Source organism: Diadema antillarum, unplaced genomic scaffold (assembly GCF_040938485.1).
Source record: "Diadema antillarum isolate AM-2024a unplaced genomic scaffold, OU_Dant_1.0 scf00000103, whole genome shotgun sequence".
Lineage (NCBI taxonomy): Eukaryota > Metazoa > Echinodermata > Echinoidea > Diadematoida > Diadematidae > Diadema > Diadema antillarum.
In genome coordinates this window covers 6,350,170-6,371,833 of record NW_027270992.1, presented here as the reverse complement: position 1 = coordinate 6,371,833, position 21,664 = coordinate 6,350,170, and the positions used below count along the sequence as shown (strand labels likewise).

The 21,664-nt window shown below is 34.9% G+C and overlaps 1 protein-coding gene across 1 annotated transcript in view; it reads right to left on the bottom strand.

The window, feature by feature from the left end:
* Window positions 1-333: 333 nt before the first annotated feature.
* The window catches only part of LOC139719075 (3-oxoacyl-[acyl-carrier-protein] reductase FabG-like), a 36,406-nt gene continuing 15,075 nt past the window's right edge, over window positions 334-21,664 (bottom strand). The window contains exons 3-9 of the mRNA XM_071630516.1: window positions 9,283-9,375; window positions 8,496-8,581; window positions 6,963-7,056; window positions 5,512-5,581; window positions 4,476-4,512; window positions 2,435-2,498; window positions 334-1,946 (exon numbers count right to left, since the gene is read on the bottom strand). Of these exons, the coding sequence (XP_071486617.1) occupies window positions 1,788-1,946; window positions 2,435-2,498; window positions 4,476-4,512; window positions 5,512-5,581; window positions 6,963-7,056; window positions 8,496-8,581; window positions 9,283-9,375 (603 nt within the window). The 3' untranslated portion in view covers window positions 334-1,787. The remainder of the gene's footprint in view (window positions 1,947-2,434; window positions 2,499-4,475; window positions 4,513-5,511; window positions 5,582-6,962; window positions 7,057-8,495; window positions 8,582-9,282; window positions 9,376-21,664) is intronic.

The following is a 21,664-nucleotide window of genomic DNA, read 5'->3' as shown; positions in this document are numbered from 1 at the left end:
TTTTGACATCAACATCACCATTTTGTCATCATTAAATATATATCTAGTCATTTCATTTCAAATCTTATACCTAAGACCAGATCAAACAGATTACACTCATTAAATGTATACAAAACCGGGAAAAAATTTATCCCCCACCCCAGAGGAAAAAAGGGAAAATCTTCAACAACAAAAAAAAAAAAAAAAAAAAAAAAAAAGCTAATTTGAAAGAAAAAGATACATTGCATTCTGTAATAGGTTGCAAATTTAAGAATCAGTTTCAGTATCTAAACTGTCACTGTCAGTATCTAAACATATTCTGATTTGGTCATTGTTATATCTAATTGCCTTTAAGATTTTTCTGTTATCGGTTGTTCTTTTTTCTCTCTCCCATTTTACTGTATGTGTTTCCACCTGCATGTCTGTATAATTTGTTTTGTACGTGTTCATAAATATTGTACTCATTGTATGTGGACCCCATGGAAGAACAGCGTTGCCATGTTGGCAACGCTGAATATGGGCAATCCACCCGTTTTTATTTTTATACGGAAATAAATACCATACCATACCATACCAAATAGCTAGCCATCAAGGAACTTTAGACATTTTTGCAACTGAAAGAAAAAAACTTTTATATAAGCAAATATTGGCATAACAAGTATTATTCTACCTAATGAAACATAAATATTGAATAGTGACAGTTTAGCATCAAACCAAGGAAATCTGGTCTCTTGAACATGATGGATTAATTGTACATGTAGAAACATTTTACAGATGAGAGGCTAAACTGAAGTTATTGCACTGTCAGTAACCTTGTCTCATAAGCATGTAAAATGCCCCTTTTCAAATGAAATCTGTGCTGCAGAATATAAAAAAATACATTTTATACTACGAAGTCATTGTACATTAACTGCCAGGTTACTTTTTCTGGAAGGCAAGTTGGTTTGTGTGATAGGGCCTAAAAGTCTGTTACCTCAAAGAGCTCTCTCATATTTAGAGGGTGGGGATGCATGGGATGCCTGCCCTCTCTTCATTTTTTTTCCTTAAAACAGAAGACATAAAAAAAAAATGGTGGCACATGCATCCCCCTTAATTTTGTAAAGGCGACTCCTCTTTCAGGAATTCCTGGATTCGCCCCTGAAGATGGTACAGTACACCTACAGTGCATAACTTCTCTCCAAAAACAACTTACACTGTACAACCCTAGCACACTCAATTGTTGCAGTGAGTTTGGTGTATGTCTGCGATTTCAAACCAAGTCCTCACACTGGAATATAGTGATTATGTGTTTACTGCAGTCATGCAGTTTTGATCTTGTTTCTTTTTAGTAACACATAGAACTGTATACAGTGTATTATCTTTTTGTTCAGCGTCATGACAGGTAATAGTCTAGGCATACTTAATCACATAAGCTGGTGGGGGAGGGGTGGCAATAGGTTTGCTCTTTTTGCTATCTATTACATTGCCATTCATGCGATTAGAGCGTAATTCTATGTCACAGTAGACAACTGGACACAATTGGTCACCTCAGATGGATGATACGCTGTACTCCAAAAAACGACATGGCATCACATACAAATAAGTATCCAAAGATCACTTTGCTTTCATAGGACCCAGTTCACAGATTCTCTGTTGTTCAACATTAAGCAGCCACATTAAATCCCTAAAATCTCCCACGAGGGGCTTCCGATGAGATGTCATCCTCCATCTTTCCAATACATAACTCCACTGCTTCCCATATGGCACAATGAATTTGACAAAATGGCTGGCAGCACACATAGCTTTTGTTTTGCTCTGTTTTGCACCCCTTATCGTGGACACATAGCATGTCTGCCGCCATCTGCTGGCAAGGTGACTCCAGTGACAAAGGACGAGGCATCAGAAGCAAGAAAGGCGATGCACTCAGCTATCTCCTCAGGCTGTGCTGGGCGCCCGAGGGCATGCGTCGTTTTGCTCCTTTCCAAGAACTGATCATTGAGTGCAAAGAAAAAACATAATGCGGTGTGAATGACACTGTGAACAAACTTTCTTTTGAATAATCAAAGAAAAAGAAAACAAAAGAGCTCAGATGCCTTGCTCGCATAAGTACAAGAGACTGAACATCATATAGAATTATGATGAAGAAATACTATTAACCAGATAATTGTATACCCATTTAAACAAGAATTTGACAGAAAATCACATAAATATCAAGAAACAATAAAAAACACAGAAATGTTATCCTTTAAATGAATATGTCGTATACACTTTGTGGCTGCTCTTTAAGACATTTGGGAGTATGTGTGGAAAAGAAAAATAGTTTATGCAAAAATGAAGATTATATCACAGATGGGGAGGGAAAAGAGAGTGTTCTTATTATATTTGACGTCTATCAAAATCCATAGATTTGGTGTTGTGAAAGATTAGGACCATCACCCTCTCCTACTTGTTCTGTCCTCTTCCAGAGTTTACTCACACTGGTGTAGGCTTCTTCACTGAGACCACCTCTCTTCTGGAGCTCGGTGATAGTGACTCCGGGGCTGGGGGAGGAGGATGGTTTCAGAGAGACATGCCCAATTATAAGCAGTGCTTTACTATAGATTAGTAGTGATTGATTGCATGATCATCATCAGGATCACACCTCATCATCGACAGTGACACAAAAGTGACAATATCTTAACCTATTGAGGACGAGTCCCGAGCATACACAGGCAGGTGTCTATGAGAAATGTGTGTTGTAGCAAAATCAGTCCGTCCTCAACCGGTTAAAGGTCCTGTTTACCTTTGGGAGCAGTGATTATAAAAATGCTCAAGATATCATATTTGATGCATATGTGTAGGTCTGCTGTTTCAAAAAACATTCTACCATAAAATGTTTGCAATAAAGCCTAAAATATAAGGAGACATCAGTATTTTTCTCATCAAACCATAACTGTAGAAGGTTTAGTCTGGAAACATCTTTATTATAACTACAGTATTGTTCACATTTTGTGTATTTAACAATACTTAACATTGATTATATGGATTCAAAGTCTTACAGTGGTTGTTTCTATCCCTAGCTCATAATTTGAAACTATTTCAAAGCACTAATGCTGGGTTTTTGTTTCTTCTGCAAATGGTAAATTATGCCTTTAAACATACCAATGCTTATAGTAAGCATTACTCCCACCTTTTGATTTCTCTATTATGTGGACTAAAACACAAGAATCATATACTGTATACGCTATATATTTCGCGTGGGTTTTATTTTCGCGAATTTCGCGAGTCGGGAGCTATTCGCGAAATTAACAACACGCGAAAATATTACCTTCCAAAATGAATCCCTTGCCTTGATGATACGAACATTTCAGTACTAGTATACCATGTCACGGCTTACCGAACAGACCATACTGGCTCAGCTTGTTTACGTTTACGCACGTCCACGTCTACTTACGAATACTGTAGAGAGCCAATCCATTATCGCAAGGGGACCACTCGTCAGAAATCTAGCGCGATGGACTTAACCACTTCAAAAATGTTGAATTCTAACTTACTAGTTCGCAGAGCTTGGTAAGTTTTTTCATGCAGTGTATAACTAGTATCATTCTTATTTGCTAGTAAGTTGAAAATTCACACTTTCTTTGCCACTTCATATTTTCTCTGGTCCCCCAATCGCGAATTTAACCACTCGCGAAAATGTGTGACAGCGGCAATTCGCGAAAATTTATGTACGCGAAAATTATAGCGTATACAGTACTCAGCACATCACTTTTTCTCCATCTACTAATAGTCTATCCCATCGTACCTGCTCATTGATGGCACTGTACTCCCTAATGGATCGCGACACTATTCTTCATTGACCGTCTTCATACATACGGGCCTGACAAGTAACTCTGGTACTCCTGGAGGCTCTTTCAAAATGTTAGTACAGGTGAACCCTGTTATGGCCCACACAGATACGACAAGTATCTAAGTATGAGGGGAAATTTCTGGAAAAACGATCATTACTGCCCCTACTTACTTATTGTGGTCTCTCCTACCTTGTTATAACTAGGTTGCTATCTCTCCTCGTCCTGACAAAGGAATATTTGAGGCACTTTGATTTTGGAATGATGACTGCCCACTGAGATGCATGTTCACATATTAGTATCTAACTGGTTGCTTTTTGGAATGTCTCTCATTCTAACACATAGATATTAGCAGCTCTCGAGTAGAATCAAGAGAAGTGATTTTCTTTAGGCAAAACTGTCCTTGACATAAATTCTGACGAGATAAAAAACTTCTTCCCCGTCATTGTTCAAATAAGATTTTCATTTTCCCTGAGCACAAAACACATTTTCTGTCATACAGAGCAGTGGCATTTAGCAGACTCTTGTCATTGAAATTTCCCACTGTCCACATTGATTCATATAGCGTTCTTTTTTTACTCCAAATCCTCCTGCCTAACATCAGAACTCCGTTGCAATAATTTTCCAAACTAGTCATTAGCACTCGCCATCTAACAAGATGCATAAAGTGTGCATTGAAGGGGTTCTTACTTGACAGAATTGACACGCACTCCCTTTGCTGCCAAATCTGTGAAAAAAAAAGGAGAAGAAAAAAGAACAGAGGAGGATTAGATGCTGGCATGAGCCTAACTACACAGATGAAAAATAAAATGTGTTTGCTATTCCATTTTCAACAGTCACATGTGTGAAGAAGACTTATCCTATAAAGCAGTTCACTGACATAACATTCACAGATGAAAGTGTGTTAGTGGAGATATACATAGTAGCACAATCTACGCATTTACAGCTGTGCAACATGCAAGAGGCTGAGTCAACTTCATGTTGCCCAATACTGTAAGTACTATAAATATCGATATTTTCATGTGATTAATTTTTCACGCAGAGCGGCTCAAAAATATATTTGTGGGTTCTTGAATTCGCACTGTGCAATTGTCAACCCATGCATGATATGCAGAGAAAATTGTGAAGGTATTTTGGCAGGTTTAGAATATGCGCTAGCTAAAATTAGCACAAAGAATTGAAGTTCACCTTTGTACCACAAAAATTTCACATCTTCACTAACTTTACAAACTTAAACCTGTGCATTATGTTTTATAGAATGGGTCTATGGACTATGATATCAGCTGCTGAAACCCTGTATTGTAATACCATGAGGCTGCTCTTCGATTGGTAGTGCAGACGACCATGTGAATCAAAGCAATCAGTAATCTGCTACAAAATAATATGCTGCTGTGAAGTTATAAATATATGCTCTTTTTGTCACACATTTTGCACTCATGTGCATTAGCCAAAAGAAAAAAAAATAAATGAATTTATACAGAGAGCATACATGTACATGTGTACGTGACTCATTTAAGCACTTTAGATTGGCTACATTCTTAAACCCATTACTAGTACATAAAATGCATTAATGACAGTAGCCGTGGTGAGCAAGTAGCATTCTCATAATTCATCGAAGAGACTTCACAGTAGAAACAAGATTGTGCATTTCAAACTTTAAAAACAACCAACCAAGCAAAAAAGGAAAAAAAAAGAGAGAAAAAAAAGAGAAAGGATAGTAACTTACCAAGAGCACAGCATCGTGTTAACTGATCCAGGGCTGATTTGGACACACAATAACTCAGCACACCTGGGAACTGAACATAAACAAATCGCTGCAATTAGTACTCCAAGAATGAAGATTACAGTGATTACAAGGAACTCTCCTTGTAAAGAAGTTCTCAGGACCACAAGTTTTCCATCGTTATATTGAATTAGCCAAAAAGTAAAGTGTGCGAGAGGTATAATTTTGGGACCTGAATTTTAACTTAGTTGCAACAAGAATTTTGCTGTAACTGTGTCCACTTTAACAGAAGTGCACCGTATGACAATAACAGTGACAACAATAATGTCGATGTTGATTATAAATCACAACAACAATAATGAAATTTAACTGGTACCCCACAATCTTCCTATGGAGAAAAAGCCACAGCCAGAGCCAATGAAACAAATATTTTATGCAATATAAAATTAAACTATCTACACTTGCATTCCACAAATTAATTGTACTATGCTAAAATACAAGCAACTCTTTATGATAAAGCATGAGATTGGCCAAAAACTTGCAAAGTCAAGTATATACTAATGTCAGCCGTGACTTATTTTTTTCCCCATATGTAAATGTAACATTGTAATTTCTAGCTGTATTTTTCTTTCTTTTCATTTCAACTCGAAGTGCCAGCAGATAAACTTCTATGGGCAGCCTGCAGTTCACTTAGAATGACTCTTGACCGTGGGACCATACTCATTACCTCCGCCACAGGAGGAGTTTATGTTTTCATCAGCATTGGTTTGTTTGTTTGTTTGTTTGTTTGTTTGTTTGTCCGTATGCAAAATAACTCGATGTCAAACAGTTGTGCACAGATTTTGATGAAACTTGCAGGAAAGGTTGAGAATGACACAAGGAACAGATGATTCAATGTTGGTAGTGATATGGAAATCTGTATAGATTTTATTGAAACTTGCAGGAAAGGTTGAGGATGACACAAGGAACAGATGATTCAATGTTGGTAGTGATATGGAAATCTGTATAGATTTTATTGAAACTTGCAGGAAAGGTTGAGAATGACACAAGGAACAGATGATTCAATGTTGGTAGTGATCTGGAAATTTGTATAGATTTTATGAAGGATTTTCGATATTTTGGCGGGTAGGGTCAATGAACTTGGGAGTTCAAGCTGCACACTTTTGAGGTTTTCATACGCGCACTAAAGTATGTGCTCTAGTTTCTGCTACGGTAAGGTGCGCCGCGCAGCTGAGGGTTTATGACGTAACAAAGGCTTCTATGTTGGGAAATTGGGCAAATCTTTAGCATGCATTGGTATGGGTGTAAATCACTGATCTCTATGTGGAAGAGCAAGATCAGCGGTGGAACGTATGTAGCTGCTTGGCAGAGGTCTGCACTCTCAGAGTGCTCTTCTAGTCCTTTATACTGAATTGAATCACTGTTTTTCAATGAGCTGTTGATTTGATTCTTACAGATCTGATGCCGTTGACACTAGACACATTGACTATGTTGCCTCTGGTTTTCAAAAGATGAGGAACAGCCAGTGTTGTGAGATGGAAGACAGTCCTTTCAAAGAGAAGGAAGAGAAAAACATTTTCATCATATTATTTTAAGCTTTGTGTTATGGTTAATTAATGATGGTAAGGTGCTTAGAACTCTGTATTAAGCGCAGTAAAAATGTGATTTTTTTTCATTATTATCATTGTTATCATTATCATTATAATTATTACCATTATAAGTAGTAGTAGTAGTAGTAGTAGTAGTAGTAATAGCAGTAGTAGTAGTAGTAGTAGTAGTAATGTCTTTATTCTTTTTTCTCAAACCTACAGTAAGACCACAAAATTCATTTGGTAGGCACAGGTTCTTTTCATTTTATTGTCAACTTTACGTTTGTAATGATATCTGATACCTTAGGGCAAGAAAACTAATACCAGTAACACAATAATAACGATACAAATGACAGTTGCAAGATAGCATCATATCAAAACTTTGAGTACAAATTAATCAAAAGCGCATACTGTTATTACTGACAAACTTTGAAGTTTGTATATCAACATTTTTCTCATGCACAATTGGTTTCAAAGTTCCACAAAGTTGTTTTTTTGGTTATCTATACACATACACACAACACATATAGACAAAAAAAAATTACAGTGCACTCCCGTTATAACGAAATGCTCGGGACCGACAGTTTCTTTCGTTATAACGAAATTTCGTTATAACCGAACAAATACAATATATAACGAAAACAAGGAAACCACGTATATATATCATATTCTGTTTGCTGAATACTCATCATAAAAAAGCTAGGAATTTGATGGGATAACTGTATCAAAATAATAAACGCAAGTTCGCCTCAGAAAGTGTGCGTGACACAAAGAGCGAACACACAGTGGCGTGAAGCGTTCACCCATGTAGAGACGCTATAAATGCTTGTTCCGCTAGGTATTTTCGAAAGCAATTCGCATTTCGTTATAACGGAGCACATTTCTTTTGTTTTTCTTTGTCTGTGGCACTCGGAAAAGACTTCGTTATAACGGAAATTTCGCTATAACCGTGTTCGTTATAAGCGAATTTTGTACCATAGATTTTAATGGTGATAATTTTGGGACCAGAAGATTTACTTCATTATAACGAAATTTCGTTATAACCGTGTTCGTTATAACGGGAGTGCACTGTATATATTCTCTTTTTTCTAGTTTTTTTTTTGGGGGGGGGGGGGCAGAGCAAGGAGAATGTCATTAATTGTCTGCATCAGTTATCATTGAACATTTATTGACAAAATTAGCTGAGTCACAGAAAGACATTAAGTGTGACGAACATCACAGGCTCATTTCACAGAGCAGTTTGTACTATTGCAATAATTGTGGTCACCATGGCAACTGCTAGAAAACAAGCAACCAAATGTGAGCATTCAGAATTTTTCTGCAGCTACTGTGGTGACAGGCTCTTGCAACAATTGCAGATCTTCCTGAGAAACAGACACAAAATTTGAGACTACCCACCTCACATTGACATTCATCATGGTGTCAAAGTCCTCCAGACTGGTGTTTTCTATGGAACCCAAAGAAATGATGCCCGCATTGTTCACCTGCATGGAATCATTGGAGCCCAAAAGCATCAGTCAACTTCTGTTTGAAATGGTCATTAAGAGTTGTAAAAACTGCTGATCAAGCCCCAGTTCTTGTAAAGTGACAATTTAGCATTATATGATGCACTCACAATGAACACCTGACTATAGCAACTGAAGTTACTATCAGACAAATTGTTGACAGATTGACTTGGGATATATGTGTAGTACTTTCACATAACTAGCTTTCTGGTTTTTGGAATTTGTGTACAATTTTTCAACTCCAGTTGGGTTTTTGTTTTTTGTTTTTTGTTTTTCTTTTGTTTTTGTTTTGTTTTTTTGCTTTCCTGTTTCTCAAACAACCTAGTCATTCGGGCATATAATGCATCACGGCAGAACATATTCTTATGTCAACATCAAAATGATGAGAGAGCCAACAAAATGTCATTCACAATACATTTTTACAAAAACATAATTCATATAATGGCGGATCCAGGAATTCCGTAAAGGGGAGGCGCCTTTACAAAATTAAAGGTGGCTCACGCACCCCCCCTCCTTTTTTTTTTTATTTCTTTCGTCTTAACAAAAAATAAAGAGGGGATGCTCTCGTCCGGTGTGCCCCCCTCTTGATCCGCCACGGCGCCACTGATATATATGCATGCACACTTTCATATACATACGTTAAAAAATTGGTACTAGCTGGAAGATGAAAAGCTACTTACCAAGATGTCCAACTGTCCATATTTCTGCACACACTGATCCACCAGGTTCCGTCTGTAAGCCTCATCTGTTAGATCGCCAGTAACTGTCAGAGGCTGATACAGAGAAATACACTGATTATAACTAGATAATAACACATCACAACAGAATGACACACGCACTTCCACAATACCAGGTAACTGGTACTGCACCCGCTCTAAAACAAGACCCATCCACAGAGACTGAGCAGTAAAAAGATGATCCCATGTACAATGTAGTATACTTGACCTTGTGAAAATGTCAATAATAAACCCATAACTGTAAAATGTGTACAGTTTCCTACAGACCTAGTGCCCTAGAAGCCACACTGCATATGCTATCGAAGTGTAGGACTCCGTATTATTTTTACTTACCAGTAGGTCCCTGTCCTTACTTCAAGAAAAAAATCAGGAAAAATAGAAAAATTGCAATATTTAAAAGCAATCTACATTTCACTAACCTGATAATCAAATTTGAAACAAAGTGACTTGTCCTGACCTTCCTTCACATAATTATATCTATTTCTGGTACATTTCCCCTCAGAGCTTCCAGCATTTCAAGAAAACAAAATTCCCTGACTTTTCCCAGACTTTTCCCTCTTGAAATCTCAAAATCCCATGATAATCATTTCAACTCTCCAGTTTCACATGTTTTCTATCATGTTTTACACCATGTAGCCAATCATCCAATGGATGTTGTTTTGATATGCAACAAAATATAACAGAGTCTGACTACTTTCAATTTTGGGCCAATCAAAATTCCCTGGTTTTCCCTGATTTGAGGCATTTTGATCAAATTCCCTAACTAGAAAAGAGGTAAAATGATTTTAATGATTTTTTTTTTTTATTTTTTTTTTTCCCTCACTGGGATATTTATTATTCTCTTTCATCTATACACATATTACAACATATTTCAAATAACATCATGCTTTTTTTTTCGAATTCAATACAATATACATCAAGAAAAAAGGTGTCTAAAAAGACACCATTTTTTCTGAAACACTTGCAACTTATGATTATTTCTTGCGATAAATTTCTCTCTATCATAATATTCCCTTATACTATATTTACATAAATCAAAACGAGGTATTATTTTTCTTATTTTACAAACATAAATTTCATATCTCACAAGCATGGTAATACAATTCAATGCCGAATTGTTAATACCCCCAAAACCAAATAATTTATTTTCCGTCGTAAATGTTATTTCTAACCCCGTGTTAATATTAATCCATTCTCTTACTTCAACCCACAATCTATCAACATATTGACACTCACTAAAAAAATGTATTAAAGTCTCAACATTCACATTACAGAATGAACATTCACTTCTTTCAACCAATCCAATTCTATTCAACATCTTATTTGTATATAAAATTCTATGAACTATTTTAAACTGAAACCATCGTAAACTAACATCTTCCGTGCTCTTAAACGGGGCCAACGAAAAAGATTGCCATTTCTTTTCTTCAAGTTGTATCAATTGTCGCCATCTTAAAAATCCTTTACATTGATATACATTATTTCTATTCTTTAACAAAACAGCATAAATATGTGAACATCCTTTAGAATGTTTTATAACCAATTGTAAAATATCAGGTATAATTGGTTGACAAAACTTTTCCATATTATTCATACTTCTATCACAACCTGCTTTTTTAACCGCATGACATATTCCAAAATAATCTAAAAAATTAACGTCAACATCATATTTCCTCTTAAAGGCAGTAAATGATAATACATTTCCTTCTTCATCTAACAAATCATTAACGAAACGAATTCCTTTTTGATACCACTTTCGTTTAAAAACCGACGCATTTCCTATAGTAATCTTATTATTTTTCCACAAAGGTTGACACTGAAAATTATTACAATAAACCGAAAGTAATTCGCCGTAAGCTGCGAATACTTCTTTCCAAAAGGGATTACACGTATGTGAGGCTTGTTCAAAGAAAAAAGCATTTCCGAGACTCATGTCTAATTGATGGGTACGGGGTAAAAATATACTCAATAATTTTTCTGACCATTTATCCGTTGTAAATAACAATCGCCTAATCCATGATACTTTCAGTGCTGTAACCTGTGTGTAAATATTTATCATTTTCACTCCACCTTGTGCGTATGTCTGAGACATTTGAATTCTGTTTATTTTATCCGGCTTCCTTTCCCATATAAAACTATAAAACATATCATTTATCTCATTCAAAAAATTACCTTTAGGACTTGGCAAAGACAAAAACAAATAATTCAATTTTGATAACAACAATGACTTAATAACTACAATTCTACCAAGCACTGTTAAAGAGCGTTTACGCCAAGAGTTCATTTGTTTCCTAATCACTTCCATTTTGTCATAATAATTATACTGAACAGTTCTCTCTAAATCAACAAAAAAATGTATACCCAGATACTTAAAACCTCCTTCATACACCCAATGAAAATTCCTTTCAGGCAACATTCTATCTTCTTTATTCTTACATTTCCCTATCCATATTACTTTTGTTTTATTTTCATTGATTTTTAAACCAGATATATTTGCGAATCTATCTACAGTATTCATTGCTATAAATAAATCCTTCTCTGTACCATTTAATGTCAACAGTGTATCATCCGCATATTGAACTATTCTATGAAACATATTATCTATTTTTATCCCTTCAAATGAATTAGGTCCAGAAATCATCAAATTTAATATTTCACTGCACAACAAAAATATATATGGAGAAAGAGGGTCGCCTTGCCTGCAACCTCTTTCTATCTTAAATCTCTCAGTAAAAAAACCATTAATCTGAGCAGACGAAAAAGCATCAGCATATAAAATATTTATCCAAGAAATTATTGAGGGACCGAAATTGAAAAATGACATCACTTTTGTTATAAACTCATGAGAGATTGAATCGAAAGCTTTTTCAAAATCAATCAATAATAATAATGCTGGAATATCTTTGACATCTGTATACAAAATCAAATCATATAAACGGCGAATATTCTCTCCAATAAATCTACCTGATAAAAACCCTTTCTGGTTTTCACTTATCACAAAAAACAAAACCTTCTTAATTCGATTCGCAATACATCCCGATGCTAATTTATAAACTACATTCAACAAAGAAATTGGTCGCCAATTTTTCAAATAATACTTATCTTTATCTTCTTTAGGAATCAAAGTTAAAACACCCAATTTTTGAGAAAAAGACATATTTTCCTCTGTATATGCATAATTCAATGATCTCAACACTAAAAACCTCAAATCTTCCCAAAATACTCTAAAAAATTCTACAGTAAATCCATCCATTCCAGGTGACTTATTATTTTTCATATTTTTCAACATTTGATCCAATTCTTCTATTTGCAAAGGGCCTTCTAAAGACAATCTAAGTGTTTCATTTAACCTTGGAATATCTTGACCTTCTAAAATTTCTTGTAAATCCATATCTTCAACATTTTGCTTCTTATATAATAAACTATAAAAATTTGCTACTTCCTCTAATATTTCCTGTTGCTGATTTAATATCTTTCCATTTTTATCCACCAATTGTAAAATTTGCTTATCTATAACATTACTCTTTTCCAAATTCAAAAAATATGTTGAAGGCTTTTCACCAAATTCCATCCATTTAATTTTCGATCTAAAACATATACTATTCACTTTTTCCTGTCTAATTTTATCCAAACATTCTCTCTTTTCTTTTAATTCCTCTAAAATAAATTCTTCATCTTGTTGTATTAACAACAATCCTTCCAACTCAATTATATCTTTTTCTAATTGCTTTTCCTTATTCTTTTCCAATTTTTTCTTATAACTCATATAACTTATTGTTTCACCTCTTATCAACATTAATAATGTATCAAAAAATAATTGATCATTAGGGCAATTCCATAAATTTGTCAACCAGAGGGTCAATTTTTCAAAATGAAATTATCAGCACAAATTATATATCATTTTGATGGGAATTGTTCAAACTGTTCAAAAATGTAAATTAGAAATATACTTAACCAAGGTCAAGGTCACAGGAGTGATTTCAATGAAGCCATTTAACAACTGCTCTGGAACCACTTTTATAATCCACTATTTCATTTGATATTTTTTGTGAAGGAAAAGGAAACTTTTCAACTCACTACATCATTAAATATGAAGGTAATGAATCACTTTTTCCATATCCATAGGGTAGAGAATGTGAAAGTGACAATTTATGTTGTTTTCTTCACTTTTATTTTATGCATTATTTCAATGTACGTCCGAAACAAAAAAACACCTTTTTTTAATCCTACATAAAAACTTGAATGCCAACAAACTGCAAAATCTCAATGCAAAGCAAGTTTTTGTTGCTTTTCAAATGTGTAACTGTAGAATTTTGTAATTATCTCTAATTAATGAAAAAATATGTGTTCGGACGTACACATTTTTATGTACGTCCGAAACAACTTTTATGTACGTCCGAAACACTTTTCATGTTGACTTCTTACTGTGCTCTGGAAGCCATTGAAAACAATCCCATTGAGCTTACATGTTTAAGGAATACATTTCTGTGTCTAATCCTCTTGTATACATAGGTTTATAATATTCAATAAAATTTTAATTATTCATTAAATAACAAATTCTGTCCATGTATGTGTGTACACAAACAAGTTAGGCTGAACAGAAAGAGCGGTCTGAAGTTAATACTGTGGAATGTATGAAAACCACCAGCAGTAGGGAATGGTCATAGCAACATTCTGGGACATTCTTTAGACAATGTGTCTTTACAAAGACAGATATTGATTACTTGCTTTAACTTGCATAGAGCTGAGAAGGTGGCTTGTTGTATGAAATACCCTCCTATTTTGGCCAAGACTGAGTATTTCAGCTTCTTATCACCTTGCGTTCACATTGCAATACTACAATGTACTGTTTACTACCATTTTTGTCGGCTGGTGTTTACAATCCTAATCCTGTGACTTGAAGGTATCATCTGCATCTTCATGCTTTTTTATTACAGATATATGGACACACAACCTGCAATTTAGGCAACAATAGACATTGTTATGACCTAAGACCTCAAAAACATACAATGTTCAATTCACTTTGGTTAGTTCCTAAACCTTAATTGTCAATTTTCTTGACAAAGCTATGATGTATTTATCTTCTTTCAAAATCGGTTTCATGGTCTACTATAGTATCTATGTCATATCATATCTTTTCAATTTAATGATTTAATTCAATGCTGCACACTGGCACTGGTCCGATGGTCCAGCACAAGTAAAAATTACTGTCGGACCAGTAATTTTTTTTGAAAGAATGGACTAGTAAAGGATGGAAAAACTGGGCACCTACTGGTCTGACAGACCAGTCTGACCAGTAGAAAAAATGGGTATTAAACTGTGCAGCCCTGTCTAATTTGTGATTTATCTTCATGCACTGTTAATAATCATTCATTTGAAAATTACAGACTAATGTTGCTGCCGAAGGAGTACGGGAGCTGGTCATGCCATAAAAATGGTCATGATAGTGTTAGTGATTTATAATAATAATGATAAATATTTCAGAGTGAATAAGATTTTTTCATATAATAAATTATGCAACAAAAATACACTGCATAGAGCCCAATGGTTAGCAGGCACTCAATAACATTTCACTATTAAAAATCTTATATCTAAAAAAACAAGAACATCAAAAGGCCTATGATTACCAGAATATTCCAAGCATAATGCAAAACTGTCCAGTGATATGTTACTTTCTTCATACATTACCATGCATGTTTCTGTGAGCTTGACCTCACAAAAAAGGAACCCATAATGTTTAAATTACACTGAATGTTGTGTTTAATATATAAATCACTCATAAATTGAATGTGACCATGCACATTTTGCTTTGCTCTTTTCATTGAAAGTTCAGAGAATTTTGAGAACAGAGTAAAATTTCATGTAAAATTTTCTGGTCCAATTCATGTACTTACTGTTGAATCAACATAAAGTAATCAGCAAATGGTTTCTTTTGATTATTTTTTTCCATAATTGTTAAGGTCCTTGTTTACTAAGTACTGCAATATGCTTTAATATAGACTAGGGTTTAATTCTAATATTGGCAAAACAGGGCTATTTTTTACTCTTCTTTCCCATAAGATGGCAAAATAAAATAGCTTTGACTTGCCCATGAACAATATCCATTGTGTCAGGATTACTCTACTGTTGTCTGTAAAAAAAAAAAAAAATGTATTGTTTTGCCACCATGGTATACATGTAACAAATATCTAGTCAGTATACAGTTATTGGCTACTAATGTAAATCTTTCTATTTTCCACAAATTTTATTTTTCTTTCTGTTTGTAAATACATGCATCTTGTACAGTACTTCGTTGACCGTACATTATTTTGTACCTTGATCACATTCATTGTGAAAAAAAAATAAACAGAAATATAATGTTTCTATAAATCAAAATAGTAATTGGTTACCTACAGTTTGCAACACATGTGTTTCTGTTGTTCTGGCCAGTTAGTTTTTAGGCTGTATTTTGTGTTATAATCACAAAGTTTGTTATTAGAATTTTGGTTCTGTAATATAAGTACATGTACGTACATATACTTATCATGCCTGAATATTGTTACATGTATTAAGGCAGCTGATAATGCACAAACCCTATGTACACAGTAGTTTTCATGTTCTGAATCTCTTTTATTCATTTACACTGGTAATGCTGACATGATAGACAAGTGCTATCATCTGAGAAGGGCCTAGGATGAATAATAGTTATGTAACAAATGTCTTTTTGCCTTTATTATAAGTGTTGTTGAGGGCGTACATAGTGTACGTCCGAAACGGCGGTCGTGTACGTCCGAAACTGTACGTCCGAAACAAAAAACAAACATAAAAATTTCCATGTTAATTGTCTAAATTGCTCATTCTTTTTATGTTTCTACATCATTTCACATCTACTTTAACTGATATAATGTGAATTTTTAGAAAAATATTGCATACTTCACAGAACTTTGCTACTGAACTTACGAAGTCAGAAAATTCACTTTTTCTGTGTACGTCCGAACACATGCTATCTTTTAATCATTCCAAGGTCACTGAGGTCTTGGCATAATTTTTTCATAGTTAATTGTTTTGTACTGACCACTTGTCATATCATGGCCAGAAAAAAGTTTCATATTTTCAATCTTTGTATCTTGGGCAGCTAAATAATGTGTTCAAAATGTACGTCCGAATTTATGGAATTGCCCATTAATAACAAATTGACAATCTCTACAATCGTAAGAGATATCATTTATCGCATAAAATTTAACTGTTTGTGTAATCAATTCTTTTATCTTTTCAATATACACATCATCTTTCAATAATGTATTATTAAATTTCCAATAACTCGGCCCCCTACAATATCCTAAATTCAAACTTAATGTAATCAAAGAATGATCCGTCCTAAAACCTGACATTATATCTACCTTATCAACCAATGTTAATGCTTTCTTAGATATCAAATAAAAATCTAATCTAGCTAATTTCAAAGGATTATTTTGACGCCATGTAAACTGTTTCTCTGTAGAATGTTGTATTCTCCACGGATCTACCAACTCCAAATCACATTTCATTTCATCCACTTTCTTCTTTGCTCTAGGGTTATTTAACCGTACATAATTATATGTGTCCAAATCAAAATTTTGTACCAAATTCCAATCTCCACAAAGTATAACTAACGAATTTTCTCTTTTAAGTATAAGCTTCTGAATATTTTCATAAAACCCCGGGGAGTCTGTATTTGGCCCATAAATATTAACCAAAGAAAATGAATTTTCACATAACTTCATATCTAAAATCAACCAATTACCTTTATCATCTGTTTCATATCCTTTTATATCTATAGTGATATCTTCACGAAATAATATCGCTACGCCCCTTGAATTTGATGTGCCAAAACTAAAAAAACAATCACTGCCCCACTCTCTTCTTAAATTTTCTTCTTCTAAGGCATTGAAATGAGTATCCTGTAAACATGTATATGAAATTTACTCACTTTCAAAAAATCAAAAACCTCGTTCCTTTTTTTCCGATTGCCCAAACCACGACAATTCATCGAAATAATATCAATCTTATTCATATTTACAAAAGAATTCTAATATACCCAGTGAGCTTTTTCCAACAAACAACATACATAGAACAAAATGTGCCTCTCTGCTTGAAAGGCTGTACCAATACACAGTCTTACTACTACTTCTACTTCTACAACTACTAATAAAACTACTGCTACTAATGCTACTACACACCTCGCACAAGCATTAGCAACAACGGAGACAAACAAAACAAAAACAAAAAACAAGACAGTACATACAGGCTCTGCCGTTGCCCCCGCTTTCCCGCTTTTACATCACATTAAAAATCTCCAATTATCATTAACACTTATATCAGTCTAGTACTAATACATTTCCTTGTAAATAAATATACCAAAAAACATATCCTGTTAAAACTATTTCGTCATCTTGGAACAAATATCCCCCTCAAAATACAAAAAAAAAAAAACAAAACTACAGAACCATACAACACATTCATCTATATTGCATTCATCTTACTGTACTTACAAATAAATAACCTTGATGTTAATCCTATAAACCAATCAGAAACCTAAAATAAAATCAATGTTTAACATAGCTTTTTATACAATTTTCGGTTTTCACGCACCAGAATCAACGATTCACAATACCTATATACAAACTTCGGTTTTTACACACCAAAATAATTTCAAGAACCGGTATTGAGAGAAAAATACACAACGAAAGTCATTTCCTCGGCGGCTGCGACCAAACCTGTCATACCCCATTCTCTACCGAGCAAAAAACAAAAAACAAACAAACAAACAAACAAAAAAAAACAAAAAACGTCACTGAAAACTTGAGAAATATGAAAGCCGACGTATAACTATATCTACCTAACTGGGTTAAGTGACAACTTAACGCCCTTATCATTCTCAACAGACAATATGTCGATACATTAACCACCATTGCCAAAAAATGAAAAGAAAGAAAAAAACTGTTCAAACACTATCCTAGAACATTACTTTTGTTCTACAGGTATTTCAGCGTAGCCACAAACCAGCCCGACAAGAAAAAGAAGAAGAAAAAAAAAAGGAAACAATGGAAACCCACCAAATCAAGAAGCCTCACCAACGTCAGCAGCCGGCATGAACACACAAACGATTGAACCGACAATGTCATCATCCCACAGTTTCCTACCGACTGTGTACACAACTATAACATGTATAACAAATAATCTGTCTTTCTATTATTCACCTGTAGGACATGTTATTAAGGTTGAATGACTTCAAAATAATAATCAGTTGAATAATGGTGTCAGGATTTGGGGTTGGGACATAAATGCGTTTGAAAAAAAAAAAAAAAAAAAAAAAAAAAACCCGAGCAATTTCACCATTCTGTGTGTGATCCATAAAGGACAGGGAGGGGGGGGGGGGGGGGGGGGGGGGGGGGGGGGGATACAAGATCACCACTTCATACATACATTGCACACACGTAAACCGGTTGCCCAAACACAGTCTCCAGAGAATCAGCGGAATTTCATTCTCCCGACCCAGACAATTCCTCTACCTTCGCGCCAAGAAACCCCATCCTTACCTCTCCCCCAACAACGTGCAGCCGCACTGAAATTCCCGCTTTATTACACTATCGGGATTGTATTCTGTCTATTATCCTCAGCGCCCGATTGGCCGCAGCCGATGTAGTAAAACCTGATTGGTCATTCGTGCAAATGGATATCTACACAGAAGATGCATTCGACTGCTCATTGATTGGTAGCCTGTGAAGATCCACTTCCCATTGTGTTTTCATTTAAAAAAAAAAAAAATCTACTCATAACCATCAATATTATATTATAATCAGTGTCAATATTCAATATGTTATTCTTACCTAATATACTTCCTCAAAACCTGACCAATAATATCAACCTCCCAATCTTTCTATTTCAGAATATTTATACGGACTCATTTTACACAAAATACACTGGTTCAGTGTTTTAACACAGGTTCAATACTCTTATAACAGCTGTGCTAGTTTGTGAACGTCCCCTACCCATAAAAAGGAGAGCATGTATACCACTCTATTTGCATAATAACAGATACTATTCTTTACAGTTTATATACCAAGGGGTAGAGGCCAAGCACCGTTCGGAAATGTAATTACCCGTCTTCGTGGCTACTGGACTTTCTATTTTGTTTCATTTCGTCTCCAATACAACACAAAGACACACAAAAACAAAATCAGGCAGATAGAAATAAGCCACCTTTGAATGTGATAAATGATTACAAAAATAAAAAGACATCATTCACCAGGTTTGAAAAACCTCCGTTACATTATACATCATTGGACTCGAGGCTTGTTAAGTGTTTATCTTTACAAAAGTCGCCTTTGGCTTATCACACGAGATTTTATGCACTTAAAAACAGCGTGTTAACAAAACCTTCCTTTCTTCTGTTAGGCAACAACCCCAATTCTGTCCTATCAGAATATCTCGCCCCATCTTGTAAAGAACCACGAATACACTGGTTCAGTGTTTTTAACACAGGTTCAATACTCTTATAACAGCTGTGCTAGTTTGTGAACGTCCCCTACCCATAAAAAGGAGAGCATGTATACCACTCTATTTGCATAATAACAGATACTATTCTTTACAGTTTATATACCAAGGGGTAGAGGCCAAGCACCGTTCGGAAATGTCATTATCCGTCTTCGTGGCTACTGGACTATCTGTTTTCTTTTTTTCGTCCCCAATACGACACAAAAACACACAAACAACAAAATCAGGCAGAAGAAATAAGCCACCTTTGAATGTGATAGATGATTACCAAAATAAAAAGACATCATTCACCAGGTTTGTAAAACCTCCGTCACAGTATACATCATTGGACTCGAGGCTTGTCAAGTGTTTATCTTTGTAAAACTCGCCTTTGACTTATCACGCGAATTTTATTCACGTAAAAACAGCGTGTCCCTTTCTTCTGTTATGCAACAACCCCAATTCTTTCCAATCAGAATCTCTCACCCCATCTTGTAAATATCCATGAATACACTGGTTCAGTGTTTTTAACACAGGTTCAATACTCTTATAACAGCTGTGCTAGTTTGTGAACGTCCCCTATACATAGAAAGGAGAGCATATTTAGCACTCTATTTTCCTGATAACAAATACTATACAATTCTTTACAGTTTATATAACAAGGGATAGAGGCCAAGCACCGTTCGGAAATATAATTACCCATCTTCGTGGCTACTGGACTATCCGTTTTCTTTCTTTTCGTCCCCAATACAACACAAAGACACACAAAAACAAAATCAGGCAGATAGAAATAAGCCACCTTTGAATGTGATAGATGATTACAAAAATAAAAAGACACCATTCACCAGGTTTGGAAAACCTCCGTCGCAGTATACATCATTGGACTCGAGGCTTGTTAAGTGTTTATCTTTACAAAACTCGCCTTTGGCTTATCACACGGGATTTTATTTACTTAAAAACAGCGTGTTAACAAAACCTTCCTTTCTTCTGTTATGCAACAACCCCAATTCTTTCCAATCAGAATCTCTCGCCCCATCTTGTAAATATCCATAAATACACTGGTTCAGTGTTTTTAACACAGGTTCAAACAGCTGTACTAGTTTGTGAACGTCCCCTATACCCATGGAAAGTAGAGCATATATAGCACTCTATTTTCCTGATAACAAATACTATACAATTCTTTACAGTTTATATAACAAGGGGTAGAGGCCAAGCACCGTTCGGAAATGTAATTACCCGTCTTCGTGGCTACTGGACTATCTGTTTTCTTTCTTTTCGTCCCCATTACGATACAAAAACACACAAATACAAAATCAGGCAGAAGATATAAGCCACCTTTGAATGTGATAGATGACTACAAAAACAAAAAGACATCATTCACCAGGTTTGGAAAACCTCCGTCACATTATGGGCAAGTCCAAGATAAGGTCCCCTCAGAAGGCAAAATTTCATCTTTGCTCAATATTGACATGTTTGGTATCATTTTGAAGCTTATGAGTTGAAGTTTTGATTTCCATGGAGGAAAAAATGATATTATGTAAATTTATGCAAATTTCAAGGGCTTCATTTGCATAAATGTGAAACACAGCGTTACGTATGGGACATTTATAAAAATTCATATTAATTCAAAGGAAAGCAAATGATATTTGATTAATATGTGGACATAAGAAGTTCATCACATAGTTTAACTTGGTATGAAAATTTAGGGATTATGCAAATGATTATGCAAATTAGCTCGTGTCCTATCACGAGATGTCCCATACGTAACAAAATGAGGTCATTTTTTTAGGTTTTTTCCGAAATTGCTAAGGTTATTTTAATGCCCTTTTGG